The sequence below is a fragment of the Vigna unguiculata genome, chromosome 9 (genome assembly GCF_004118075.2).
Source record: "Vigna unguiculata cultivar IT97K-499-35 chromosome 9, ASM411807v1, whole genome shotgun sequence".
Taxonomy (NCBI): domain Eukaryota; kingdom Viridiplantae; phylum Streptophyta; class Magnoliopsida; order Fabales; family Fabaceae; genus Vigna; species Vigna unguiculata.
This window is the reverse complement of record NC_040287.1, coordinates 28,977,881-29,003,230: the sequence shown is the minus strand read 5'-3', so window position 1 is coordinate 29,003,230 and position 25,350 is coordinate 28,977,881. Positions and strand designations below refer to the sequence as shown.

At 30.4% G+C, this 25,350-nt stretch overlaps 1 protein-coding gene across 1 annotated transcript; it reads left to right on the top strand.

Annotated features, from left to right (window-relative positions):
* The first annotated feature begins 8,266 nt into the window (after positions 1-8,266).
* Positions 8,267-14,271, top strand: LOC114164233 (alpha-galactosidase 3). The gene is made up of 16 exons (XM_028048821.1): positions 8,267-8,637; positions 8,845-8,903; positions 9,209-9,265; positions 9,352-9,386; positions 9,712-9,815; positions 9,946-10,018; positions 11,002-11,060; positions 11,142-11,207; positions 11,296-11,379; positions 12,300-12,364; positions 12,449-12,531; positions 12,834-12,924; positions 13,400-13,458; positions 13,612-13,752; positions 13,853-13,959; positions 14,124-14,271. The coding sequence occupies exons 1-16, from the start codon at positions 8,426-8,428 to the stop codon at positions 14,212-14,214; spliced, it is 1,386 nt and encodes a 461-aa protein (XP_027904622.1). The 5' UTR covers positions 8,267-8,425; the 3' UTR covers positions 14,215-14,271.
* The last annotated feature ends 11,079 nt before the right edge of the window (positions 14,272-25,350 follow it).

Sequence of the window (25,350 nt, the reverse complement as noted above, 5' to 3'; positions counted from 1 at the left end):
AAAAAAATATTTAACTTATAAGTATTATAATTCCCACTTTCTGACTTTAGACCGTTACCATGTCAACCATCATTGATAATTTTTCATGACGGAAACAAGGTAAACAAGAAATTTAGGGGTAATTTTTTTTTTCAAGGACTAAAATAATTCCTTTTTAAGTAAATTACAAGACTAAACGTATATGCAAAATTAACTAAAATTTTGAATTTGAAGAAAATAGTCTTAAGAATTAGAATCCTATTAAAATAATTCAAGAGAATATGTAAGCCGAAAAAAAAAAACATATTAAAGTGATTAACTTATAAGTTAAAATGCTAGTTGGAGTAGTGCGTGAAAACAATTTAGAAATTATGGAAAGTTTGTTTAGACACAATTTTTTTCTCTCATACCAGTTTACGAACCATCAAATTAACTTATAAATTATTATAGTGGTTGCAAAAAACCCTCTAAAAATATACTTTTTTTTGGTTTTCATTTAAAATAAGACAAAACAAAATTAAGATCCTTTTCTTATTACATGTTATTATTCCCAAAATGTTTTTTTTTTCTTGTAGTAATCGAATTATAGATAACTCCATTTACTATTTTAGTTTGAGAAACCAAAAGGTGAAGAAGATAAGCTCCTGATTTATGTGATTTTTTAGGAAGAGTGTGTAATGTAGTTAATTAGGACTAACTTGGCCAATTATAGAATAGGCCAATAAGGTGAATTAGAGATAATCCTCAATAATTTAGTTGATGGAGAAAGAATAGGTGAGTGACAATAAATTTATGATAAAATAATTAAAAGTTTATTAAGTTCATGATTTCTTTTATCGGTTGTTTAAAAATCTCCATCATTTGTCTTAATGTCTTATTGTGTAAAATTAAGGTTTTATAATTTTAATTTATTTAAAAATTGACTTTTCCATGTTTTTTAAACACACCTCTTTTCCTTTCATTTATTTTTGCAACAAAATATTGTCTTTTTAAAGTTAGATATATTTGGATTCCGTAAACTTGAATTTTGTCTTTCATTCAAATTTGGATATATTTTAATTCTTAAATTTAAAAATTAATTAATATAGTTTTTTTAATTTAATAATATTAAATTTTGTCATGTGATAAACAAGACATTTAACCATTTTTAATTTAACAATATGACTAAACTGTATCAAATTTTAAAATAGAAACAAATTTTAATTTTATTGTTTAAAAATTAAAAACATATTTAACCTTTTTTTTAACCATACCAAAATTCAACAAGAAAAAAATATAAAAACATTTCAAATTATCTAAATATAATCATAATTGGTCACTACAAGAAATTTCTAAGTAATAATTAACTTTAATGACTAATAATTATTAGTAATCAGGTGACTAATTTACATATCAATTTTACAAAATTAATAGTTATTGATTACTAAAATAATTATTGTTATAAATAAAAAATTATAATTAATCATTAAATTGGTCTTTAAAATTAGCTATCATAGTTTTAACTACTAAAAGAAGTTATTCACTAAAAATTAATTACCTAAGTTTTGGCTACCAAAATAAATTAGTTCCTAAATTAGTCTCTAATTAATTAGTGACTAATTATAATTTTGTATTTATAATATTGGCTATTTTAATAATTAATAGTTTCTAATTTTATAAATTAGTATCTAAATTAATCAATACAATAACTAACTATTTTTTATTTTTAAAATTGATTTCTAATTAAAAATTTTCCTGTCATGAATATTTTCTATTTATATTTAATAAGTGTAACATTGAGCCAGTTTAGTGTTTGTCCTACTTTGGATGTTGTCCTATAAATGTCAAAAATATATTATCTATCAGGTAAAACAGATGAAATTCACCTAGTTAAGTTAAGTTTCACTTTTTTAAGAATCAAAGTTATTTTTTAGTAAATGAGTAATATGTTTCTAATTAAAAGTGATAAACATTGAAGTTGTAAAATAAAGTTTTATAAGGATAAAAATAAAAAGCTACAGGGACTAAACCAATGAAACTTTTATTTGATATGGAAACTATAAGTATATTTAGACATGAATACTATATGTATAGCGACTGCAGTGAACTTTTTTTTTACTGTTTTATACGATATACTTTTTGATTTTTATAATGTTCATAATGTTCATTTAAGATTTATATTCTTTTTATTGTTTGGCTAGTGTAAATAGTGAAATAACTAATAAGGAATGCGTTTACAACGAAAAAAGAAGAAGAAATAATCAGGGTTGTACAATTTTAAAATTTATTCAGTTAATAAAACATTTAATGTAATTAATATATACTGTTTTTTTAACATTTTAATAATTATATTTAATTTATTGATTTCTAGTTACTATTCTTATAATAATGTACAAGAAAACCGGCGACATATAATTAAAGACGGAGAGAAGTTTGGTTTGACTGTGTTTGTGTTTGTTCCAAAAGACTTTTATTTCTCACAAAAAAATAATTATAATAAGAGTCTGAATCAGTTTGTGTATTATTTAATAATTTTAACATTTAAACTAATGAAAAAAATTAAGGTATCCAAGTTGGCCCCTTTTAGAAAAACTTTGACCCCTTTTAAGTCTTGACTTTGGAGTAGAAGTTGAGAACTTGCAACCACCTTACAAAATCCAACTATATAAAACAACTAAAAACAAACAAATTTCTCATCTCTTATTCTTTACTTTTCAACATCATCACTGTATAGTACTCACAATAGTATGCTTCTTTTATACCATTAATAAATAATAGGAATAAGGAATTCAGTGATTCGTGTTGAGTTGGGTATTTGCATTAAAAGGAAAAAAAAATGTATAATTCATATTCTTATTATTGGTGTATGCAACTCCTTATTATTTTATTCTTTAGGTTTATAATTGTTTTTTGACCTGATTTTTTTTTATTATATTTTGAAACTTGTTTAACTATTTATTTACAATAAAATATTATCCATAATAAAAATATAAAAGTTTATAAAATAATTTATCTAAGCCATTAATAAAGTAAATTATTTTTCTAATTATTTTTTTCATACATATTTACTATTTTTTTTAATTGTAGTTACTTTTAATATATATATATATATATATATATATATATATATATATATATATATATATATATATATTATAACTTTTGTGAACGCAGTTAACTACTTATAATTTTCATAATAAAATTATAAAATTTCTAAAATAATTTAACTTAAATTATTTTATATAAACACATTGCTTATCATTTTAATATTTTTTATTTTAATAATTAATTCTTTTATTTTTTATGAAAAAAGTGGACCATTGCTATGTGCACATCGTAATTTGTCTCAACAATAAAACCAAATAAAAAGCATATTCTTAACTATGCTCTTAATTTTTTGGGATGGTTAAGAAAACTGTCACGATAATACCTAACATGGCATTATTTAGGATATTTTATTAATACTTGTTAATGAAGTATTCGATATAAAAGATATTTTTACGATAATAATATTTTATAATTTTATATGTTTACAACTTTAATATATATATTTTTAATTTAGATTCAAATAATAATAGTTATATATTTATTATATATTTAAAAATTGTTATATATTTTTTAATATGCATAATATATTGTTTATATTATTTTCAAAATAAATATATCAAATACATATCTTTTATTTTTAAAATAAATGTATCATCTTATCGGATATGTGTCGTATATGATATCCGTATTTTCAAAATAAATACGTTTCTTGTCATTTTAACATTTTTTTATTTAATAATTATTTTATCTTTTTATGAAAAAAGTGGACAATTGCTCTGTGCACATTGTAATTTGTCTCAATAATAAAAAAAGTGTAATGCTCTTAATTTTTTAGGATGGATAAAAAAACTGTTCCAATAATACCTAACATGCATTACTTAGGATATCTCATTGGATCTGTTTGCTTCCTGATGGAGTTAGCAACTTCTTCCTGCACCTGCCTTTTTTCTTTCTGCACCCCCTAAAATCATTTCTTTCTGTTTAACCTTTATAAATTTATAAGAAAATATGAGAAGTTAATTGATGTTCCAGAAATGTATTTTGAATTGTTGGATCTAAAATGTATATTTACAAAGATGTTCTAAAGTATTTAATTCGGAACATATTTTTGAAATACGTTTGGAATTAAAACCTCCAAACCTCACCGGAGACACCACGTACAACAGTTAAACAAAATGAAATTTATAAGGTTGACTTCTCATATTTTATTATAAATATATCAGGATAAAATTAAAATATATAATTTTAAGGGGGTACAGGAAGAATAAAAGGAGAGTCCAAGAATAAGTGTCCTACACTGGGCCATGCTAATCTCATGACCCCGAAAAGTTATATCACCCAGAAAAAATATGTAATATATTTGTTAATTTGATCTGTTTTTAAAATACCATATTAGTGAAGTTTCTCCTTAGTAAAGTTAATTTTATCACGGTATTATGTAAATACTAGTATCTTACTCTTTTAATATTTTTATAAAATGATGAACATCAAATTTTAAATATGATTAATTTGTTATCAAATCACTTTTGAATAAGATAATACTTTTACTTCCTTTTTTGAGTAATAAAATGGAGTTTTAAAGATCAATATTATTAAGAAAAAAAAATCTATACTCAAATTACGTAAGTAAAGTTTACTTCTTCTTTTTTTTTATCTTTAACTATGATACATAAGAATTATTTAGGGGTTTTCTTTCTGCACCCCAATATTACTTCTTCACCTTTAAATTTTTTTTAAAATCCAGAATTATCCATTTACCATTTTAAAACTTTAAATCAATTACTTCTCTCATTTCTCTCTCTTATTTAATAAAAACTATTTTTCACTCACTTTTAACCTAAATTTAGCCGTCGTCCTCACCTCACCCCCAAACCTCTGCCTGACTCTCCTCACTCTCTAAGGTCTCTAAGGTCGCCCCCTCAAGCCACACTCTTCCTATCTGTTTTTTGTTTTGGTCTCCCTTTTCCCTTCGCCCTTCCTCTACATTAACAAGTAATCATACCTCTTTCTAGTTTTCATTTTTTGTGTTGTTGTTGCAATGTTTGCCATGCGTATAAACATTTTTTGCCATGTGAGTGAGACGTAAACCACAAATCGGAAGTCGACTTCCGCAAGTGATTTAATCCCGGAAGTCGACTTCCGTAACCCATAAAATGATGGAAGTGGACTTCCGTAGACAAAATCAAGTTTCTGAAGTGGACTTCCGTAATTAAAATTGACTTTTGTAGTTGTGGTGACTTCCGTAGGTGTGACTTATGTGATTGGCACGAAAGTCGACTTCCGTAATTAAAACTAACTTCCGTAGTTGTGGTGACTTTCGTAGGTGTGACTTCCGTGATTGTAATTGTTGACTTCCGTAGTTGAAAATGACTTCCATAAGGGGAAGTGATGTCCATAAGAAGAGATGAGTGATTTAGTGACTTCCGTAGGAGGCGTGACTTCCGTAAAAAGTCGACTTCTGTAAACACATTGTAATTTTTTGTACTAAATTTTAATGTAAATAAGTTTTGATATTAATTAATTACAACTTAAATTAATTTTAATTTTAATTAATTATAATTTAGAATAATTAAAATGTTAATTATTTACTATTTTGAATAATTTTAATTTTAATTAATTCTATTGTTGAGTAAAAATAATTTTAAATAATTAAATTTTAAATAATTATAATTTAAAAAAATAGAAAAACAAAATTAAAATATTCCTCCAACAATAAAATAAATATAAAAAAATAAAACATACATAAACAGTAACCCATAAAAAAATTTAAAATAAATAAATTAAATCAATAAAAAATAAAAATATTCATTCAAAAATATAAAACAGACAAACAATAAATAAATATTAAACTTAAACAAATAATAATTAAAACACACAAAAATATAACAATAAAAAATATATAAACAAAAAATAAATATTCATGTAAATAAAAATTAAATAAATAATATAAATAAATAATAAATAAAACATAAGTTATTACTCAAACCCTAACAAAATTACAAAATAAAAATCACTTAGTCTATCTACCAAAAAACATATTTGGAAGTGGAAAAAGTGGAAAAATAAAAGAAAAAGCATCCTACGGAAGTGGAAAAAGAAAAGAAAAATCATCTATGGAAGTGGAAAAAGAAAGAAAGAAAGAAAAAACACATGCTAGCACATCTGGAGAAGAAAAAAAATCTACTCACCGGAAGTCACCATCCGTTAAATTTCATTTCCAGATGTCGACTTCCGTAATTGTGAAAAATTAACTTTTTTAAAGATCGGAAGTCCACTTCCGTAACACTCGAAAAAAAAAACTTCACTTCCATACCGGAAGTCCACTTCTGTTTTACACATATACTTTCGGATGGAAGTTGGAATTTTTTCATTTGTGTTATAGAAGTCGACTTCCGTTAATGGAAAAAAATAACTTCACTTTCGCATAAGTCCACTTGTCTTCCGGAAGTCGACTTCCATAAATGGCTGGATGAAAAATGACTTCTGTAATTAAACTCATTTTTTTTTTGTTTTTTTCACATATAACATTTACCTCAACCATAAACTTATCAAATGTAAATTTATCTTGTAATGCATACCTTTTTTCTGAGAAAATATGAAGCAAAGTGATGAAATAGTATGGACCCTAAACTACAAAATTTCAACCAGCAACGAAAGTTCTTCTTTTGCGGTGGAAGTGAAAGTGAAAGAAGAGGGGGTGCACGGGTACATATACAAACACTACAACACCGCTGTCAATTGATTCAGACAGCCAACTACCTCTGTCACTACAACCCCCATTATTTATTATCTATGACTGAAATCCAATTGGGCTGACGTATTGGTCCAGAACAATTTTTTCCAAATGTGTAATGTATCTGTGATCCTAAAATCTAAGGATGAAGAAATTTGAGTAGTCGATCACTTTTTTTTTTCAATAACTTTTTTGTACCTTCATTTTTAATTATTTATTTTTTCCTTAGTGAACTCAATTAAGTATACATTTGTGTTTTTTCTCCAACAGTGCAGAATCATTGTTTAAGACATCAAAGTTTTGGCAAAGGATATTTTTGAAAAGAAAGCTTCTGAAGAGAAGTGGAATTAACAAATATTTTGGCCAAGGATATTGCTAAAGGACATTTGTTACAAATATTTTTTGAATTCATCTTAGTTTAGTGGAATTAAAAAATGTATTTAACATTATTTTGTTGATAGAAACAATACATACAAGACTAATAAGTATAAGTTGTCTTTACTTAAGATAGTGTATGATGTCTACAAGATTATTTTCTATGATTGTTTTAAAAGTTGATGTAAGTCTTTATCACCGACAGAGATCTCACTTTAATAAATTCAATTAACATAAATTTTCGTAAAATTTCCAACCTTTTATGTTAGTTTCATAATTATAAGAATGTCAAAGTAAAGTATAATAACATGGTAGTGGACTTTGTAGAGGCTTGGAAGATGGTCATGAACGCATGGGGAGGTTTGATAGATTCTTCAAGTAGTGATGCATTTTGAGAGCGAGTTCAATCTTTTAAAGTTCTTCTTCATTATAGTTATTATTTTATTGAATATGTGAATGGTGTTTGTGTAATTCCACAAAAGGAAAAATTTGTTAAGACATGAACAAAAGTAATGCGTTTAAGAAATACAATTGTAATATTCCTCCAATTTAGTATCATCAAAATAAACAAATTAATATAAACTGAATATCTGATCTTTTAGATTTAGTTTTATATATCTCGTGTTAGTTATTCGCGTTGCCATATACCAGTTATGGTTCACTTCATCTAGGAATGGATTAAGCGAGTGATAGGCTAACTTACTAATCCAAATTGGTAATAAATTTTTGTTAAGAATGGTTGCTTATACGAAACTACGTTGGAGATTGTCAAATTTAATTGATCAAATTTTAAAAATAAGCACTGGAATTAATTTTTTTGAAAGATAATTCACTATGAAAAATTAAAATACATCTGAAAAATCGTAAGATAAGACACCAAAACATAGTTTAACCCTGATTAGAAAAGAATTGTCCTACTAACGTAGACCGTGGGTCCTATCACAGGAAGAGAAGTGTCTAGACCCATAAAAGCTAACAACTTTAAAGATTGGATTCAACGTAAAAACAACTAAAAACACATTTAATTATCTGGGAACATTGTAGCGGTGACACGTACTAAGATAAAGAAAACTATGTATTTCGAATATTACAAGAGATTCTTATCCCTAACTTAAAGTATTCCTTCTATTCATACTCATTAACAATTAGTTTCAAAATAAAAGAATAAGATTAAGTGATATATACGTGGCAAATCGTGTCAAATGTTTCTCTTCCCGACAGTTCCTACGGAAATCTCACACTCAAACTGATGTTTTGGATTTGTTTCAAGTGACACTGTTCAGATTCTACTCTCCAAATTTCATCGCTTTCATGGCGAAGCAGAAACTGGGATACACTTTTTTGGTGTACTCGGTGATTCTCTTCTTCTTTGCTTCCTCTGTTTCGGCTTCAGCGAGAGTTGCGCCACTTTTGCAGAGCTATGGGAACCCAATTTTCGGATCAAACTTTCATTCTGTTTACGACACTTCCATGTACGGTGTGTTTCAGCTGAGTAATGGATTGGCTAAAACGCCTCAGATGGGGTTCGATTCTCGCTTTCTCCAGATTAATCTTTTGTTTTTAGTTGAATAAAATCTCTGAGTTGTTGACTTTTTCTTTACTCTGTTGCTTCCACCAAACTGATAAAACTGTAAGACCCTCCTGCACACACACGGTCACAATCACGATCACCATCTCACACAGATATTTTGGATGGTCTTTACTTTGATTTTGCTTTAATTGCTCTGCAGATGGAATAGCTGGAATTTCTTTGCATGCAATATCAGTGAAAAGGTCATTAAGGAAACGGGTATCTGTTTTTCTTTCTTTGGTCTTTGGTTCTCCCTGTACATTAAATAAACTTTGCATTCTTGAAAGTATGGCAGTCTTTTTCGGTGAAATAGGTTAACTATTTAAACAGACAAAAACCTTTTGTTTTTAAAGTGAGATTTGCATTCCATCTGATAATGATTTGTATTGTAATTTTAGATTTTAGATTTATAATCTCCAAAGGCATATTTTGTTTCACTGCAAGCATTATGGTTCATACTTAAAAGCATTAATTCAATATTTATCTCGGTTCTACTAATGCTGATATGTATTTTATCCTTCCAGCTGATGCACTGGTATCAACCGGATTGGCTGATTTAGGTTATGTATATGTCAATATAGGTACTGTTCATGTCTGTTCAAAATGAACTTTCTAACAGCGTGTCATCTGTTTATACTTATTTGATATCACAATTTGCAATATGCAGATGATTGCTGGTCTGCTGTGACAAGAAATCTTAAGGTCAGTTAAGTTCTGTTGCTTTCAATCTTTCTGGATCAACTTTATGGTTATCATCTATTATTTTACATAACTGTTAGCTTTCAATGTTATATCATGGCTAAAGTTATTGTTGTGTAATGATTTAAAGTATACATTCGTTGTGCTTCCAACTTTGCACTCCACTTAGATATTTGTTTAATCAAGCAGGAAGCATGTATTTTATTCATGATTGCATGCACTACCTATTTTCTATGTGAATAAATGGTTATGTATCAAAGTTTAAAAGTCTGTTTTGAACGTTCTTTAATATATGTTGCTCCTTACTGTTTTGGGTGTGGAAGTGCAGGGTCAACTTGTTCCTGATCCTAAGACATTTCCATCTGGAATCAAAGCTCTTGCAGATTATGTCCATGGAAAGGGACTCAAGCTTGGCATATATTCAGATGCTGGGTAAGATGATATTGCAATAAGCCAGATGTTTGAACAATTCATTCTTAAAGAAATGTCACTCGTGTTGATTGTGACTAGCTGATCATCTAATCTCCTGGTTAATATTTGTACATATCTTTACTGTTATTAGGATGTTTACATGTCAAGTCCGGCCAGGATCGATTTTCCATGAAACTGATGATGCAGATTTATTTGCCTCTTGGGTTAGATTCTATTATCTCATTTTCATGATTTGTGAAACAGTATCAGATACTATTCATGCTTAGGGAGTTTGTAGGGTCCATACAACATAAGTACTCCTCATTCATTTCTATTTTATCATGTGCATTCTGTATGTGTAGCACATCTGATATAAATTGTTTAGCTCAGCCTCATATATCTTTTATGGAACTAATTTCTCATTTTACAAAACAAAACCAAGCTTTAGATAAGAGTTTCTGATGGCATCATCATATACCCCAAAAAATTTGATGAGATAAGAAATTGTTCCATTTAATGGAATGCTTCTAGATTTTGAGCAAACAAATAGAAAAATTACGCCATTCTATATCAGATAGTACTCAACTGAAATTTGTTTGTTGCAATGTTTTCCCAGAACTTGGCAATGACCTATACTGTCATAAATATTATGTCTAAATGGCACAGTTAGGTTTAAAATTTCTCAAGTAATACAAGAAAATAGACCAACTGCCTGATGCATTTAACTATAAAGCTTAGTTGGCTGCACTAAAATATGTCAAATATTTAATTGGAAATGTAAATTGCAATAGTATACATCTACTGTCAATCAATCAAATATTTCATGAAGATGATGTTTGAAGCACATCCACCATTGATTAATATTAAGCATGGAGAACCAACAGAGGGGTTGGGTCCAGCGAAAAGTGCTGATCCCTACAATGTAGTGAACCAGTGATTGGAATCCCTATTGAAAAAGATGTTCACATTTAGTGTCGACCGCGTCTCAATCAGGATTGCTTCTAAAGGAGGATACAACCTTTGGGAAACCAAAATAAAACTAGGCACATCTTTGTATAATTGTGTCAGTGATGTATCCTGAGCTTCCTTTTGAAATCATTCCTTTGTAACTTAACATCTTAGTAACATTGTCATAAATTGGAATTGTTGCTAGTTATATTTTTCTTTACTTAACAGGAATTTTAACTCAAATCAATCCTTTTACCAGGGTGTAGACTATTTGAAGTATGACAACTGTTACAACCTGGGTATCCCTCCAAAAGAACGGTGTGTTCTCATCTTTTTCACACTGTATTTGTATTGGTTGTAATACAATAAATTGAGCCAATGTGGTTGCTTTTATTCCAGTTATCCTCCTATGCGTGATGCTCTCAATGCAACTGGACGCAAAATTTTCTACTCACTCTGTGAATGGTAATAAATCATTTTTGGTATTTTGTTATATGAGCTTAGTTCCATTTAATTTGACATAATTCTTCATGGGATACATTTGATTTTGAAGGGGAGTTGATAACCCTGCCTTGTGGGCAGACAAGGTAGGCAACAGCTGGCGCACAACCGACGACATCAATGATTCGTGGGCAAGGTTAAAGCTTTAGACTTTCATTTCTAAGTGCTACCTTTAAAATTCTATTTGGAATGTTCATGCCTTAACGAAAGATAATGGCATAAAACCAGCAAAAGTTGTGTGGTCCAATTAGTCCTAAGTTACTACTGCATTGAAATAGAGCACACGCCAACAGATAACTGGGATATATTTAGTGGTGTAATGGTTAATGATTACCTTTTTTGTGACCTTGGCTTGGTAGGAATGAAAATTTTCATAAGGTTGTATCAATGATTAGGCACGTGAAAGGAAGGGGAAAGTGTAGGGAAAAAATGAGCACAAAGGGTGGATGGTGTTTCTCAATCTATTCCTAGCAGGCAGAATAGGGAAAAGATTTAAGAATACTCTGTCACTGAGGAGTAAGAGCACTAGTGAGTTCATTACTTGAAGATCAAATAATCCTACTCTGCCAAGTTTTATCTTGTTGTCACATAGCAGCTGGACTCAAGAAATTAGATGCACTCTAGCGTACAGTTATCTTAGCTCCTTGATTCATGAAAGATTTATAAAGAATGTGTATGTAAATAGTGATTGGCATGAGGCTCGTGACTATTTGTCATTAAGTAACACTGTTGAATCATGATGATAAAGATGACATTAACATAGAGTTAGGTGTTAAATTTGTTAATGTGGAATCTGGGTTATCCTGCAGTATCCATCAATATTGTTTGAGATTTGACCCTATGAAATAATCTAATACATTCCCTTGATCTTTTGTATATCTATTACTACAAGACTCATTCCATAATTTGTTCTTGGCAAACCATAGGTACAGTGTCAAACACTAGCTGTCATTCCAATACAAAGTTTTAACATTTGATCAATTTGGAGAATTCTTGTCCAAAATTATCTGTTTAAATGGCTATCTAATTCTTAATTTTTTTTTTTACTTTGTTTAGCATGACAACCATTGCCGATCTTAACGATAAGTGGGCTGCATATGCTGGTCCTGGGGGATGGAATGGTACACATTTTGTCTTTCTTGAAATTTTATTGAAAATATTAAGAAAACCAGAAGCATTCCTACTTACCTTATTTTACCGGACAGACCCAGATATGTTGGAAGTTGGAAATGGTGGCATGACTTACCAGGAATACCGAGCTCATTTCAGCATTTGGGCTTTAGCGAAGGTGCATTCATCTGTGCAGGATTTGTCATCTCTCGATACCAGTCTCTCATCACATGTTTTTCTACATGCTACCCCTCAAATAACTGGCAACTTGAGATCTTAGGATAGCAGGCATAGTTGCAAAATTGATTCTCTGGTGTAAACAAAATAAAAAATAGGGGTACTCTGAATTCACTTTCCGTTTGGTTTAACCATAATTTCTTTTGAATAAAGCATAAACATAAGTTAAGCTTTCAAAGACTGAGACACATATTTTATATTTGAAACTTTCACATGCTCAAAATTTTGAACATGTGCATGCAGGCACCGCTATTGATCGGGTGTGATGTCAGAAATTTGACTGCTGAAACACTTGAGATTTTAAGCAATGAAGAAGTCATTGCCATTAATCAAGGTCGTATTACTGCTTTCTATTATTGTTACCAAGTTAATGCATAACTCTCTGTATTTTGTTACATAAAATGGATAAATTTGAGATGTATTAATCAGTAATTTGTTTTGTACCCTTGATTTATTGTGAATCTGTGAGACAGATGTGAGACAAATACGCATTCTTTATGTATTTAAATGGTCTATTATCCATACAAGTTTCAATTACTGATGGAAACATTGTTTCTTGAATTAGGTATAGGCTTATAGCTTGATTTAATGTAACGCCTACTTAAACCAATTACTTCAAAGGGTATTTCTGTATTAACAGTATAATTAGGACATTATTAATTAGAATTAACTAACTTAATATTTTTAGTGGATTTGATGAAATTTATTAGTTGTTTCTTATGTAAAAGATCGGAAGGAGCAAATTTTTTCATCTATCTCAGTGACTAAGGTAAGTAAGGATACTGATTATTTATTTTGTATTTCTGCAGACTCACTTGGAGTCCAGGGAAGGAAAGTTCAAGCTTCTGGTGTAGATGGTTGCAGACAGGTAATATATTCTGAACTATTCCTTCTACTGAATCTCGTATACTTTCTGAATGGAAATCAACATCATTCAAGAGCCAAATCACTAAGACGAAGTTTAAAGTCGCATACATGCTACTATGTGCTAAATTTAGACTTTACTTTTACATCTTTACAGGTTTGGGCAGGTCCTCTATCAGGAAATCGATTGGTTGTTGCTCTCTGGAATCGGTGCTCAAAAGTTGCCACGATAACAGCTTCATGGGAAGCACTTGGGCTTGAATCTGGCATTCATGTTTCCGTGAGGGATCTGTGGCAGGTAAGCTAGCATACTTGCATGAAACTGCTTATGTCAGTCTGTGTTTCCTATTTATAAGAGCATATTATATGTTTTTTGCCTCCTTTTTTTTATCTTGCAGCACAAGTTAGTAGCTGAAGATGCAGTGTCATCGTTCAGTGCTGGAGTTGATATCCACGACTGTAAACTCTACATTTTCACTCCATTTACAGTATCTCACTCTGCAGAGTAATAGCTCATACTTCATCCACTCATGTTCCATCTGTATAGTCCATTATGGATTCGCTGCATGTTTCTTCTCTTCTCTTCTGTTGCATTATTTGTTGGTCAGACTCAGACATGAACGACTTAGAATAATTCTGACATTTACATCTCAAATACATTGTGTACAGGATGGTCTGGTCCCTGCTCATTCATCATGTCTACACAATTTCTGTCCTAAAAGTTCCCTTGAATGGATTTTATATATTTCAGAAACTATGATCGAAGTTTCTATTAAAACTGTTATTAATGATTTTGTATTTTAGTTTTCAATGTGAATTTCAGTATAAAAAAGTCTTTCTATTTTCAACTCTCTAACCCATAATTAAATTTAGTTATTTCCTGGCAAATTTGGTGTATACAGATACATACTATTTAATATATAAATTGCGTGATGTGTGATCAAATGATTCTAAGTAATTGAAGTTGGCCTAAGGGCTTGAATGTGCCTAGTAAATTAACAACTTAACCAGATTATGATTTTGTTTATCAGAGACAAATTTAGAGATGTGAATGTCGTGAGAAGTTTTACTATAGCCCTTCTACCAAGGTTCTGATTGGCAGAGGGACAAAGAGAGGAGATGAACGAACAGATGAAAAAAAAGAAAAAAATAAAGACTTAATTATTCATTTGATTTTCTAATTTATTGGTTTGATTTGTTTTAATTTCTTGTGATTTTTTGGTTCAATTTAATTTTTCAATTTTTAAGAATAGTTTAATTTGTTTTTTTTTTTAAATCGATGTGAAAATTTCAATTTTTTTTTTCATTATTTTTAATTGTTTTTAAAAGACATAAATGGTCACATCACATTATCATTATGTCACACATGCTGTTGTGAAATTTTTAAATATTTTAATTAAATAAAAAACTATGTGTCATGTAATGATCGTGCAATGTACTGTATCAATATATTATTATTAATTTAGTTCTTTATTTAAAATTTTAATTAATTTATTTTTTTAAATGATTTTATTTTATATTTTTCATTTGAAAATAAATTAATAATTAAATTTTATTATAACTTATATATTTATATTAAAATAATTTTTTATAATTTATAAATAAAATTATTCTTTAAATTTATATTATTTTATTTTTTACATTTTTTTATTTGAGATATTTTAAATTTTAAATTTTTTTCTTGAAAAAATTAAAATAGTTTAAATATTTAAGTGCAATATAATCTGTTGTGAAATTTTTAAATATTTTAATTAAATAAAAAACTATGTGTCATGTAATGATCGTGCAATGTACTGTATCAATATATTATTATTAATTTAGTTTTTTATTTAAAATTTTAATTAATTTATTTTTTTTAAATAATTTTATTTTATATTTTTCATTTGAAAATAAATTAATAATTAAATTTAATTATAACTTATATATTTATATTAAAATAATTTTTTATAATTTATATATAAAATTATTCTTTAAATTTATATTATTTTATTTTTTACATTTTTTTATTTGAGATTTTTTACATTTTAAATTTTTTTGCTTGAAAAAATTAAAATAGTTTGAATATTTAAGCGCAATATAATGTATAAATTTTAAAAAATAATTTTAATATATATATATATATATATATATATATATATATATATATATATATATATATATATATATATATATATATATATATATATATATATATATATACTGTCTCATTATATCTCTATGAAGAAAGACATTGTCTACATCTAATTGATGTAAATGTTAGTTTTTGGTTGTTGCAAGAGTAAGGAGGAGACCACCTTGTGTTTGACTTTATATACTCATTTGCAACCTATAACATAACTGAGCAAAATCCAAGGCTTTGTAAGGCTTGGATTTCGTCTTCCATGGCCTTGATCCATCCAGACTGAGTGCAAGCTTCAACATAAGATTGTGGTTCATTAGTAAAGAAAATGGCAAGAGTGAAATTTAGTTGTTTTTTAGATAAAGAATAATAGGAAAGAACAGTGGATATGGGATAAGGTGTTTTGAGATTATTTTTAAAGTGTACAAAATTGTGTGTAGAGTCAGAATAATTGACCTAATAATGATAATCTTTAAGGTAGTCTGGAATGCGTTTAGTTCTGTCAGACCTTCTGATTTGAGTGGAATTCTGGTCAACTTCTATGGTGGTCTCCAAGGGTTGCTTGAAAGCATTGGCAAAATTATTGTCAATATGTATGTCAGAATTAGTTTGGACAGTAGAAACAGTATCATTCTCAATGCCAATGTAGTCATTCTCAATGCCAATGTAGTCATAAAAATAAAGGTTAAATATGTTTTTGGTCCCTTAATTTTCAGTGAAAATTGAAATTAGTCCCTCCTCGAAACTTTAGCTCAATTTAGTCCCCCAACTTTAGAACTGCATGAATTTAGTCTTTTCAAGCAAATTTTGTTAAGTTTATTTAATATTTCAAATTTATTTCATGATAGCATTTGAGATGTTTATACCGTTTGACACATTCTTTTTTCAATATTAGCTAAGAAACGATCATGAAACACATTTGAAACATCAAATAAACTTAAAGAAATTTGGTTAAAAGGACTAAATTCACGCATTTTTGAAGTTGAGGGACTAAATTGGGTCAAAGTTTTGAAGAGGGATTAATTTCAATTTTTACTGAAAGTTGAGGGACCAAAAACATATTTAACCCTAAAAATCACTGTTGTTGGGTTCATTTGTACTGAATCCAGTTTGGTTTATGCATTCACTATTTTTGTAAAGGAAAATGTTTTCATAAAAGATTACATTTCTATTAACGAAAATTTCTCTAGTATTGATATCTAAGACAATGTAGCCTTTAATCCTAGTTTTATAACCAATGAAAATCCCTTTCTAGCCCTAGCATAAAACTTGGTCCTATTATTTTCCAAAGTAGAAGCATAACAAAGACAACAAAAAACTTTTAGATCAAGAAAAGTAGAGGGTTCATTATGAATAATTTCATAAGGACACTTATTTTTCAAAATAGGAGTAGGCAGCTTATTAATCAAATGAATGACATGAGAAATAACATATATCCAATAGGATTTATGCAAGTTATACTGAAACATAAGACTACGGGCCACATTTAGAATGTGTTGATGTTTTCGCTCAACAATGACATTCTGTTGTGGGGTTTCCACACAACTACGTTGATGAGTAATGCCAGTTTTATGGTAAATTTTAGCATAGTTAAACTCAGGCCCATTATCAGATCTTATGGTTTTAACGGTTTTCCCATACTAGTTTTTAACATAGGTAATAAAATTATGTAGTAAAGTCCTACCTTCACCTTTTGAATGCATCATAAAAGTCCAAATACGTCTGCTAAGGTCATCAACAATGCTTAGAAAATATTTATGACCATGGACAGATATGATAGACATGGGACCCCATATATCTACATGTATAAGGTCAAAAATAGCTGGAGAAGTAGTAGAACTGTGAGAAAAAGAAAGTTTTTGATGCTTAGCATAATGACATATATCACAAGCAATTTTATTCAGAGATTGTATGTAGGGAAATCTGGTACATATTTGATCAATAGTTTTGTTCCCAGGATGTCCTAGTCTAAAATGCCACAAATCAATATTATTTTTGGTACAATTTAGAGCTATACTTGTGAAAACGAAATCCTTATGATTGGTGATAGGAGATTGCAGATAGTAAAAACCATTAACGAACTCAGCATGTCCAATCACTCTCAAGGTAGAATTGCTTCGTATATGCCATGTCTTAGTAGAGAAAGTTAGAACACAATTCAAGTCTTTAATCAAGGTTTGGACAAATATCAGGCTAAAAGTGAAATCAGGGATATAGAGAACATTAAAGATAATAAAATTTTCTAAAAATTGCACTGTTCCAACAAAGTGTGCAATAACAGTGGAAGAGTTGGGTAACTTTATGCATATAGGTTTGATTATGTGAAAGGAAACAAAATGATCTTTAGTGTAAGTGACATGGTCAGTAGCACTAGTGTTAAGAATGCAAAAATGTTTACCTTGTTGGGCAACATGATTATTCACACTAGAATCCTTTCTATGCACTTGATTGACACTGTGTTCTAGTTTGTCTGTGTGCTCAATGATTTGAAGGAGTTGTTGTATCTGCTCAGGAGTAAATCCAGCAGAATAAAGTTTAGCATTCTGATTCACACTTTGTGTGGAATCCTTTTTGATGTTAAGATTGCATGTAGGTTGATTGTTGCCTTCCTTTTCTTGGTTAGCAATATCCTATCTTTGTTTAATCCAGGGTGGATACCCATGTTTGGAGTAGCATTCGTCAATTGTGTGGTTCATCTTATGGCAATAGGAACATTACTTTCTAGGATTGGGATTTCTCCCTCTCCCTTTGTTCTGTCCTCTCCAGCCATTTCCATGTCCCTATGGTCTCCAATTGCCATGTTCAGATTGCTTGCTGCCATTTTGATCTTGTTGTCTCCAACCATTCTGTCTGTTACCAACATTAACAGTCTTATTTTCACTATTGTACCCAGGGTTCCCAGAAATATGTCTTTCTTGTTGTATTATAAGGGAGAAAACACGATTGATGTTAGGGAGAGATTCCATCAACAATATTTGAGTCCTCACATGATTATAGTTATCATCATGGTTATCAAACTCGCGAGTTAACTCGCTAACTCGGATGAGTTTAGGATCCTACACCTGGCTTCCGAGTTAACTCGAAAGCAAACTCGTTTTTGAAGTAAAATCAATGGAATCGGAAGTGGGATCGTTAAACTTACGTAAAATCGCGAGTTTGCAACGTGTGAGCGAGTTCGAATGACTGAAAAATTAAATGAAAACGAGGTCGTTTTAGGGGGGAGAATTGACATTATTTTTTGCAATTTAAGGTTCTTCCATTTTGATTTCAGTCGCGTTTGTGTTGTCGAACCTCTTTCCAACAACATAAGAAATTGTTGCCATTGGTTTCTAGAAATACTCTCTGATCATCTCCAGAAATATTTATCACTTAATAATCTAAGCCCTATTCAAAGAGCTATCTTTCTCTTTTTGAGAAAGAATTGACATAGGACTAGGAAGCAGAACAACGAAGGGATCAATAGATTAATCTTTGTTTGAGTAGCTTTAAACTCTAAACTCAGAGTTTTTATATTTATGACATTATGTATTTTCTTTTTTCAACATTATGTATTTTTTATATATTTACATTGTAATTGTTAATACTTTATCAAATCATCAATAAAATTAATTTTGGTTAATTTTTGTGTACTTTACAAATTTACATATTTTATTTATTTATTATTATAAAGAAAATTTCATTAATTAATAAATTATAAATGCTCCAAAAAATAATAGACCGTAATAGAAGAGGTTAAAACCCTCCACAACATAACCTCTTGAATATAACTTGGATACTAGGAGTTACTCAAAACCTCCACAAATAGCTTGTGGCAACTCTAACTGTGGAGGTTTAAAAAACTCCCCGCAGAGGGTGAAAACCTCCATAGATCGAAAAAAAACCTCCACTGAATAATAATTCTTTTTGTAGTGAATTCTTCCCACAAAATTTTCAAATTTGTGAAAAACCAAGTTATGTTCTTTTCACCTTGATGAATAGAGTAGATTTCTTGCAATAGGTCAGAAATTTTGAAGTAATCTCCCTTAGAAAATCTCTCTTTTAACTCATCCCAAAATCCTTGGCACTCTCAACGTAAATCACACTCTTAACTATGTGTGGAGATAAAGTCTTGGTGATCCAAGACAGAACCGTCATGTTGGCTTTTTCCCATGCATCATACATGGGATCTTCCCTATTAGGAACCTTGATACTGCTATCCACGAATTTGATTTTGTTTGTGGAGACAAGACCACATTTCAAACTTCGACTCCAAGAAAAGTAATTTGTCTCAATGAGCAGCTGACTAACAAGAACTAAACCATGATTTTCTCCTGGATGCAAGTAATAGGGACTGCAAGGATTTCAAATCAGATATGCTACCTTTTTCAGTGTAGAATCTTGATCTTTGTCACTGTTATCTGCCATTGTTCAAGAAAGTAGCAAGATTACAAGAAGGGAAAAGAAAAAGCAGCGGAAAGCAGGACAGGTCATGAACCTACTCTAATGCCAGGGTTTGGCAGAGGCTCAAGAAGAACCCTAGGGTTGGGGTTTCCCTCCATGAAACCAGGTGGAATAGTGCAGGAGATTCACTGTAGCGAGAAGAGAAGAGCTAGAATCGAAGATTGGTTGAGGCAAACATGTAAGATCTGAAAACCTTTGTTCATTGATTGAAAGCAGAACTAAAAACTTGTGTATTTACAAGAGAAAGAGATATTTTTATAAGAGAAAGGAAACCTATCTTAAATAGGTTTTGATCTAGCAGAAGGTAACCACAGAAGGATTACTTTTAACAAACCCTAACCTACTCTAACAAATTTCTCAAAATAAATGCCACTATATACAAATTTAATTTAACATCCTCCCTCCAAAAAAAAAAAATAACTATAATTGAAAATTGAATTAAACCAATTGATTATATTTTTACAAACAAATAAAACTAGTATCATTTTTTCATTCGGAGGGATATATTATGTCCATTAAATAAAATCGTAAAATATAAATATAAATATTGGTATAATTGTTTAAGATTAATGAAAGAGTTATATAGTTACTAAAAAAAATATTATTACAAACTAAAAGAAAGAACCCCTATGAATAAAATTGGGGAATCTGATTTTGTTAGTTGTCTTTTCTCTAAAGATAGTTTATCTTTGTCTATATTTTAAGGATAATTTTAATTTTATTATAATAATGTGTGTACTTTGATTATAATTGTATATTTTTGATATTGTACTCTAATTATATTGTGATATTGTACTGTTGCACTCTGAATGATTATAATTTGCTTTTAGTGTCTTGTTTAATATATATAATATCAATTCTAATCTAATGTGAGAATTAGTTCGATAACAACGAAACTACTTCCTAAATCAAAGTTCAATTGATGCTAGGAAACCAATTTTGAACAAGTCTTGGACTATGTATGTTGGCTCATAATTTCATGTGCAACATGAATTATGTACACCAATTTGGTCAGTAACCCAAATGGCGTACAAGTCAAAAGTTAAAAATGCCTTTGTGATATGTTTTCCAAAGAAAGGGTGAAACGAACCAAATGTACCTAGACTGGATATGAAGCATCGAGCGAAATTTTGAAATATTGGGATTTTGAGACGTCCAAAGAAAGATCATCCCAAAATAAAGTGAATTGGTCTTTAGGTAGAGGTGGACTGTTGCACTGGATGGTTTTTTCAAATTTTAGCAAGCAATTATTCATGTAGAGAACACAAAGCTCTAGCAAGAGTAAACCCTGGTTGCCTTCTGGGATCTATCGAGGAGGAGGTCCTAGTAAAGCGGATACAAGAACTCTGGGATCACATTTTCGCTCTGGAAGAACAAAAAGGGCTCTGATTCGAGAGCGTGAATTGCTACTTATTGACCCAAATCTCACTTAGACATAGCAATGGGCCTAATAAGTATACTTTATAAATTATGTACACTTTATTACATGTTATTGGATTCATTTTTTAAGATATATTGTTCTTAAATATACAACTTCTTTTAGGAACGTAAATATAGTCAACCTGCTAAGTCTAGTGTTGTTAAATATCGATCATGGCAGCACCATGGCAGAAACCGGTAATGGTTTTCCGGCATGCTGCCACAATAAGGCGGAGGCAAATCAGATTTTCGATGACGGCCCATGGCGGCCACTTTTAACATGGCTGGTGGTGGTGGCATTGCGGCTGAGGCGAAAAAATCAGAATGGAAAAACAAAAAAATGAGATCTTGAGAGTATAGGAGAAGAAATATGCAGAACGACACCTCTGCATGGTGAGTGAGAGAAGCGGAAGAAAGAAGATTAGAAACCCTAATTTAATTCACCTCTCTCGTGGTCATTGGGCCTGGCCCACTAAAGTGTTTATTTAAACATTGTGAACATGCTGATCTTCTTTTATCCTATTTTATTGTTTTTACCAAATTACTGCAACAGCCACACAACCACACAGTAGTAAACTTTCCTTTCACCTTAAGTTTTTTATATTTTAAGGAAATCAAACCACATTCTTCACGTTACTGCACCAGACCATTTGCATCTGCTGTAACTGCACCTGCTGTCACAGTCAGCCACTATCGCTGCTGGTTCCCACCACTGACCACCGCTAGCCACTACCGTTAACCACCACTACCGTTAACCACCACCACCGACTACCGCTGCCGCCGCCAAGTCTATTTTTTTTTATTTTTTTTCTACTTTAACTATAATTATTTTGCAAAAAATATACTTGTTTCTAGTCACAATAATGGCCAATGATTAAGATACTTCAAGAACATCTCATAGAAGTGACTCCGGTTGGAAACATTGTCATTCAATGGATGAATCAAATTTAAATACAACTGTTTGTAATTATTGTGGGAAAGTTATGAAAGGAGGAGTTACTAGCGCAAAAGAACATTTAATGGCAAAGAAGGGCAATGTTGCTGCTTGCACCAAGACTCCAAAAAATGTGAGAGAAGAACTTTGAAAATTATATAAAGAAAAAATAGATAGCTCCTCTATCAATCCTAGATATAATGCAACCAATGATAACCATGAGATTGAAGATGAAGTTGAAATTTCCACGGCTAGCAATGATAAAGGGAGAAATAGCGGTGGAAGGAAAGGACCAATGGATATGTTCTGCAGAAATCCAGCCACTGCGATAAAGAAGAGAAAAAAAAGGAAAAACTAAGGCAAGCTAACATCAAAGAGGCATGTGACAAAAATTTAAAGGCCTTGGTTCGATTCTGGTACCAAGCAGGCTTGCCATTCAACCTTGTGAAATTGAAAACTTTTCAAGATATGATTGATGCCATAGGTGCTTATGGACCCAATTTACCCGCGCCTAGTTATTATGAAATCAGAGTTCCACTTCTCAACAAGGAAGTTGATTACACTGAAAAGTTGTTGCAAGATCATAAATTGCAGTGGAGCAAACATGGTTGCTCTATTATGTCAGATGCATGGACTGACCGAAAGTAACGATGCTTGATTAACTTTTTGGTTAGCTCCCCTACAGGGACAATGTTTGTCAAGTCCATTGATGGTTCAAACTTTGTGAAGACAAGAGAAAAATTATTTTAGATGCTTGATTCCCTTGTGGAGGAAATTGGAGAAGAAAATGTTGTTTAAGTTATAACAGATAATGGGAGCAATTATGTGTTGGCTGGTAAGTTGTTAGAAGAGAAAAGACCCCATCTCTATTGGACTCCTTGTGCTGTCCATTGTATAGATTTGATGCTTGAAGATATCAGAAAACTTCCTTCTATAAAGAAGACAATTCAAAGAGGAATTAGTCTTGTTGGCTTTATCTATAGCCATTCTAGTACCTTGAGTTTGTTGAGACAATTTACAAATAAGAGGGAATTAGTAAGACATGTTGTTACAAGGTTTGCTACCTCCTATTTATCATTACAAAGGTTGCATCAAGATAAGGGAAGTTTGAGAAAGATGTTCGCTTCTGATGAATGGAGCAATAACAAGCTATTTAAGGAAGCCAAGGGGAGGGAGGCTACAAAAATTGTTCTTATGCCTTCATTTTGGAATCAAGTAGTATTTACTCTCAAAGTCATGGCTCCTTTTGCTCATGTGCTTCGTTTAGTGGATGGGAAAGAAAAACAGCTATGGTTATATATATGAAGCAATGGAGAAAGCCAATGAAATAATAGTGAAGTCATTCAACGAGGATGAAAGTAAATACAATGATAGATTAATAATTATTGATAATAGATGGACATGCCAACTTCATCGCCCATTGCATGTTATTGGTCACTTTTTGAACCCAGAGTTATTTATTCCAACCCAAACATCGAATATGATTTGGAAGTTACAAATGGATTATATGATTGCATCAGGAGGTTAGTGCCAAGTAAAGACGTGCAACAAAAATTTTTAACTGAGTTGCCTCTTTATAAGATTGCAAATGGACTCTTTGGTGATGATTTTGCTAAAGAATCAAGGAAAACCACAACCCCAGGTGAGACACTTAAACACTTTTTAAATTGCGCTAATATATAATGGTTACATTCTAAGTTACTTTCTTTGCTTGCGTAGCTCAATGGTGGAAGAATTATGGTCATGCAACTCCCAACTTACAAAAGCTAGCAATCAAGATTTTAAGTTTAACATGTAGTTCATCGGGATATGAGCGGAATTTGAGTGTTTTTGAGCAAGTAATAAGACATGAATCATTTCATTATTATCTTATTTGTAGAGTTTAGAAAGAAATTAATTCACATATTACTTATTCATAATGCAGATTCATTCAAAGAAAAGGAATAGGTTGGACCACAAAAGGTTGCATGATTTGGTTTACATAAAGTATAAATAACAACTTGCTCAAAGATATGATATTAGGGATGAAAATAGACCCTATTCTATGAATGACATTAATGAATGTAATGAGTGGTTAGTGGGAGAAGTTCATGATGAAAGTAATAATGAAGAAGGGGTAATGAGTTGGTTTTTGAGGATGATCCCACTCTTAATTGGTCAACTGTTTATGAAGCTTCAGGTATTGGAGAACTAGTAGTTTATACGAGGAGACAAACAACTAATTAAAGGAAGCAACCATCAAGTGGTGGTATTGTTATTGGATCTTCACATGCTTCTAAGAAAGGTCCAGGTTCAACTCCAACTCCAACACAAACTAAGAAGAGTAAAGAAAAGACTCAATGTCAGGTTCAAAATGAATTGCATGATAGCTCTGATTCCGAGTTTGAAAAATTACTTAACTTTGACAAGAGTCTCTCAGGAGGGGAAAATGAGGGATATGCCCCACTGGATGATGACATTGAAGACAATTATGTTGGAATTGAAGAAGAATATGATGATTAGAAAGAAACTCAATACATTTATTTTATGATTTCTTGTTATTTTATGTTTTGAACTTTAAATTTGTGGTGTTTTGATATGATTTTATTAGTAATTCAATTTTTAAACATAATATCATTACTTTTTTCATAAAATTATATGTGGTGGTATTATATTTCTTTTACCGCAATATTTCCACCATAACCCGTTATAGTTTCCATTATAATTGGTTAAGTCAGATAAACTATTTCTCACCACTCACACCAAGAACGGTGGGTTGGTAGATGGTCGTTCATGTGAGGCTTATGTAAGTTATTATTATAATTTAGTTACTTTACTTATTTCTTTAATATTAATTCCTAACTATTACAACTTCTAATATTTATTAGCAAAACTACCATGAGCGATTGAGGGTCATCCAAGCAGACAATTTTGAAGGATCAACTTCTGAACTCTAGTAAATAAGTGCAGCAACAAAGACTCAATGTTGGAAGGATGCCGCTAGA

Bases quoted from the DNA above. Each gene is read 5' to 3' on its own strand.
- LOC114164233 (XM_028048821.1), top strand. From the start codon at position 8,426: ATGGCGAAGCAGAAACTGGGATACACTTTTTTGGTGTACTCGGTGATT. The intron at 12,365-12,448 runs GTACACATTTTG...TTTACCGGACAG, and splicing joins TGGTCCTGGGGGATGGAATG to ACCCAGATATGTTGGAAGTT. The intron at 13,459-13,611 runs GTAATATATTCT...ACATCTTTACAG, and splicing joins GTGTAGATGGTTGCAGACAG to GTTTGGGCAGGTCCTCTATC.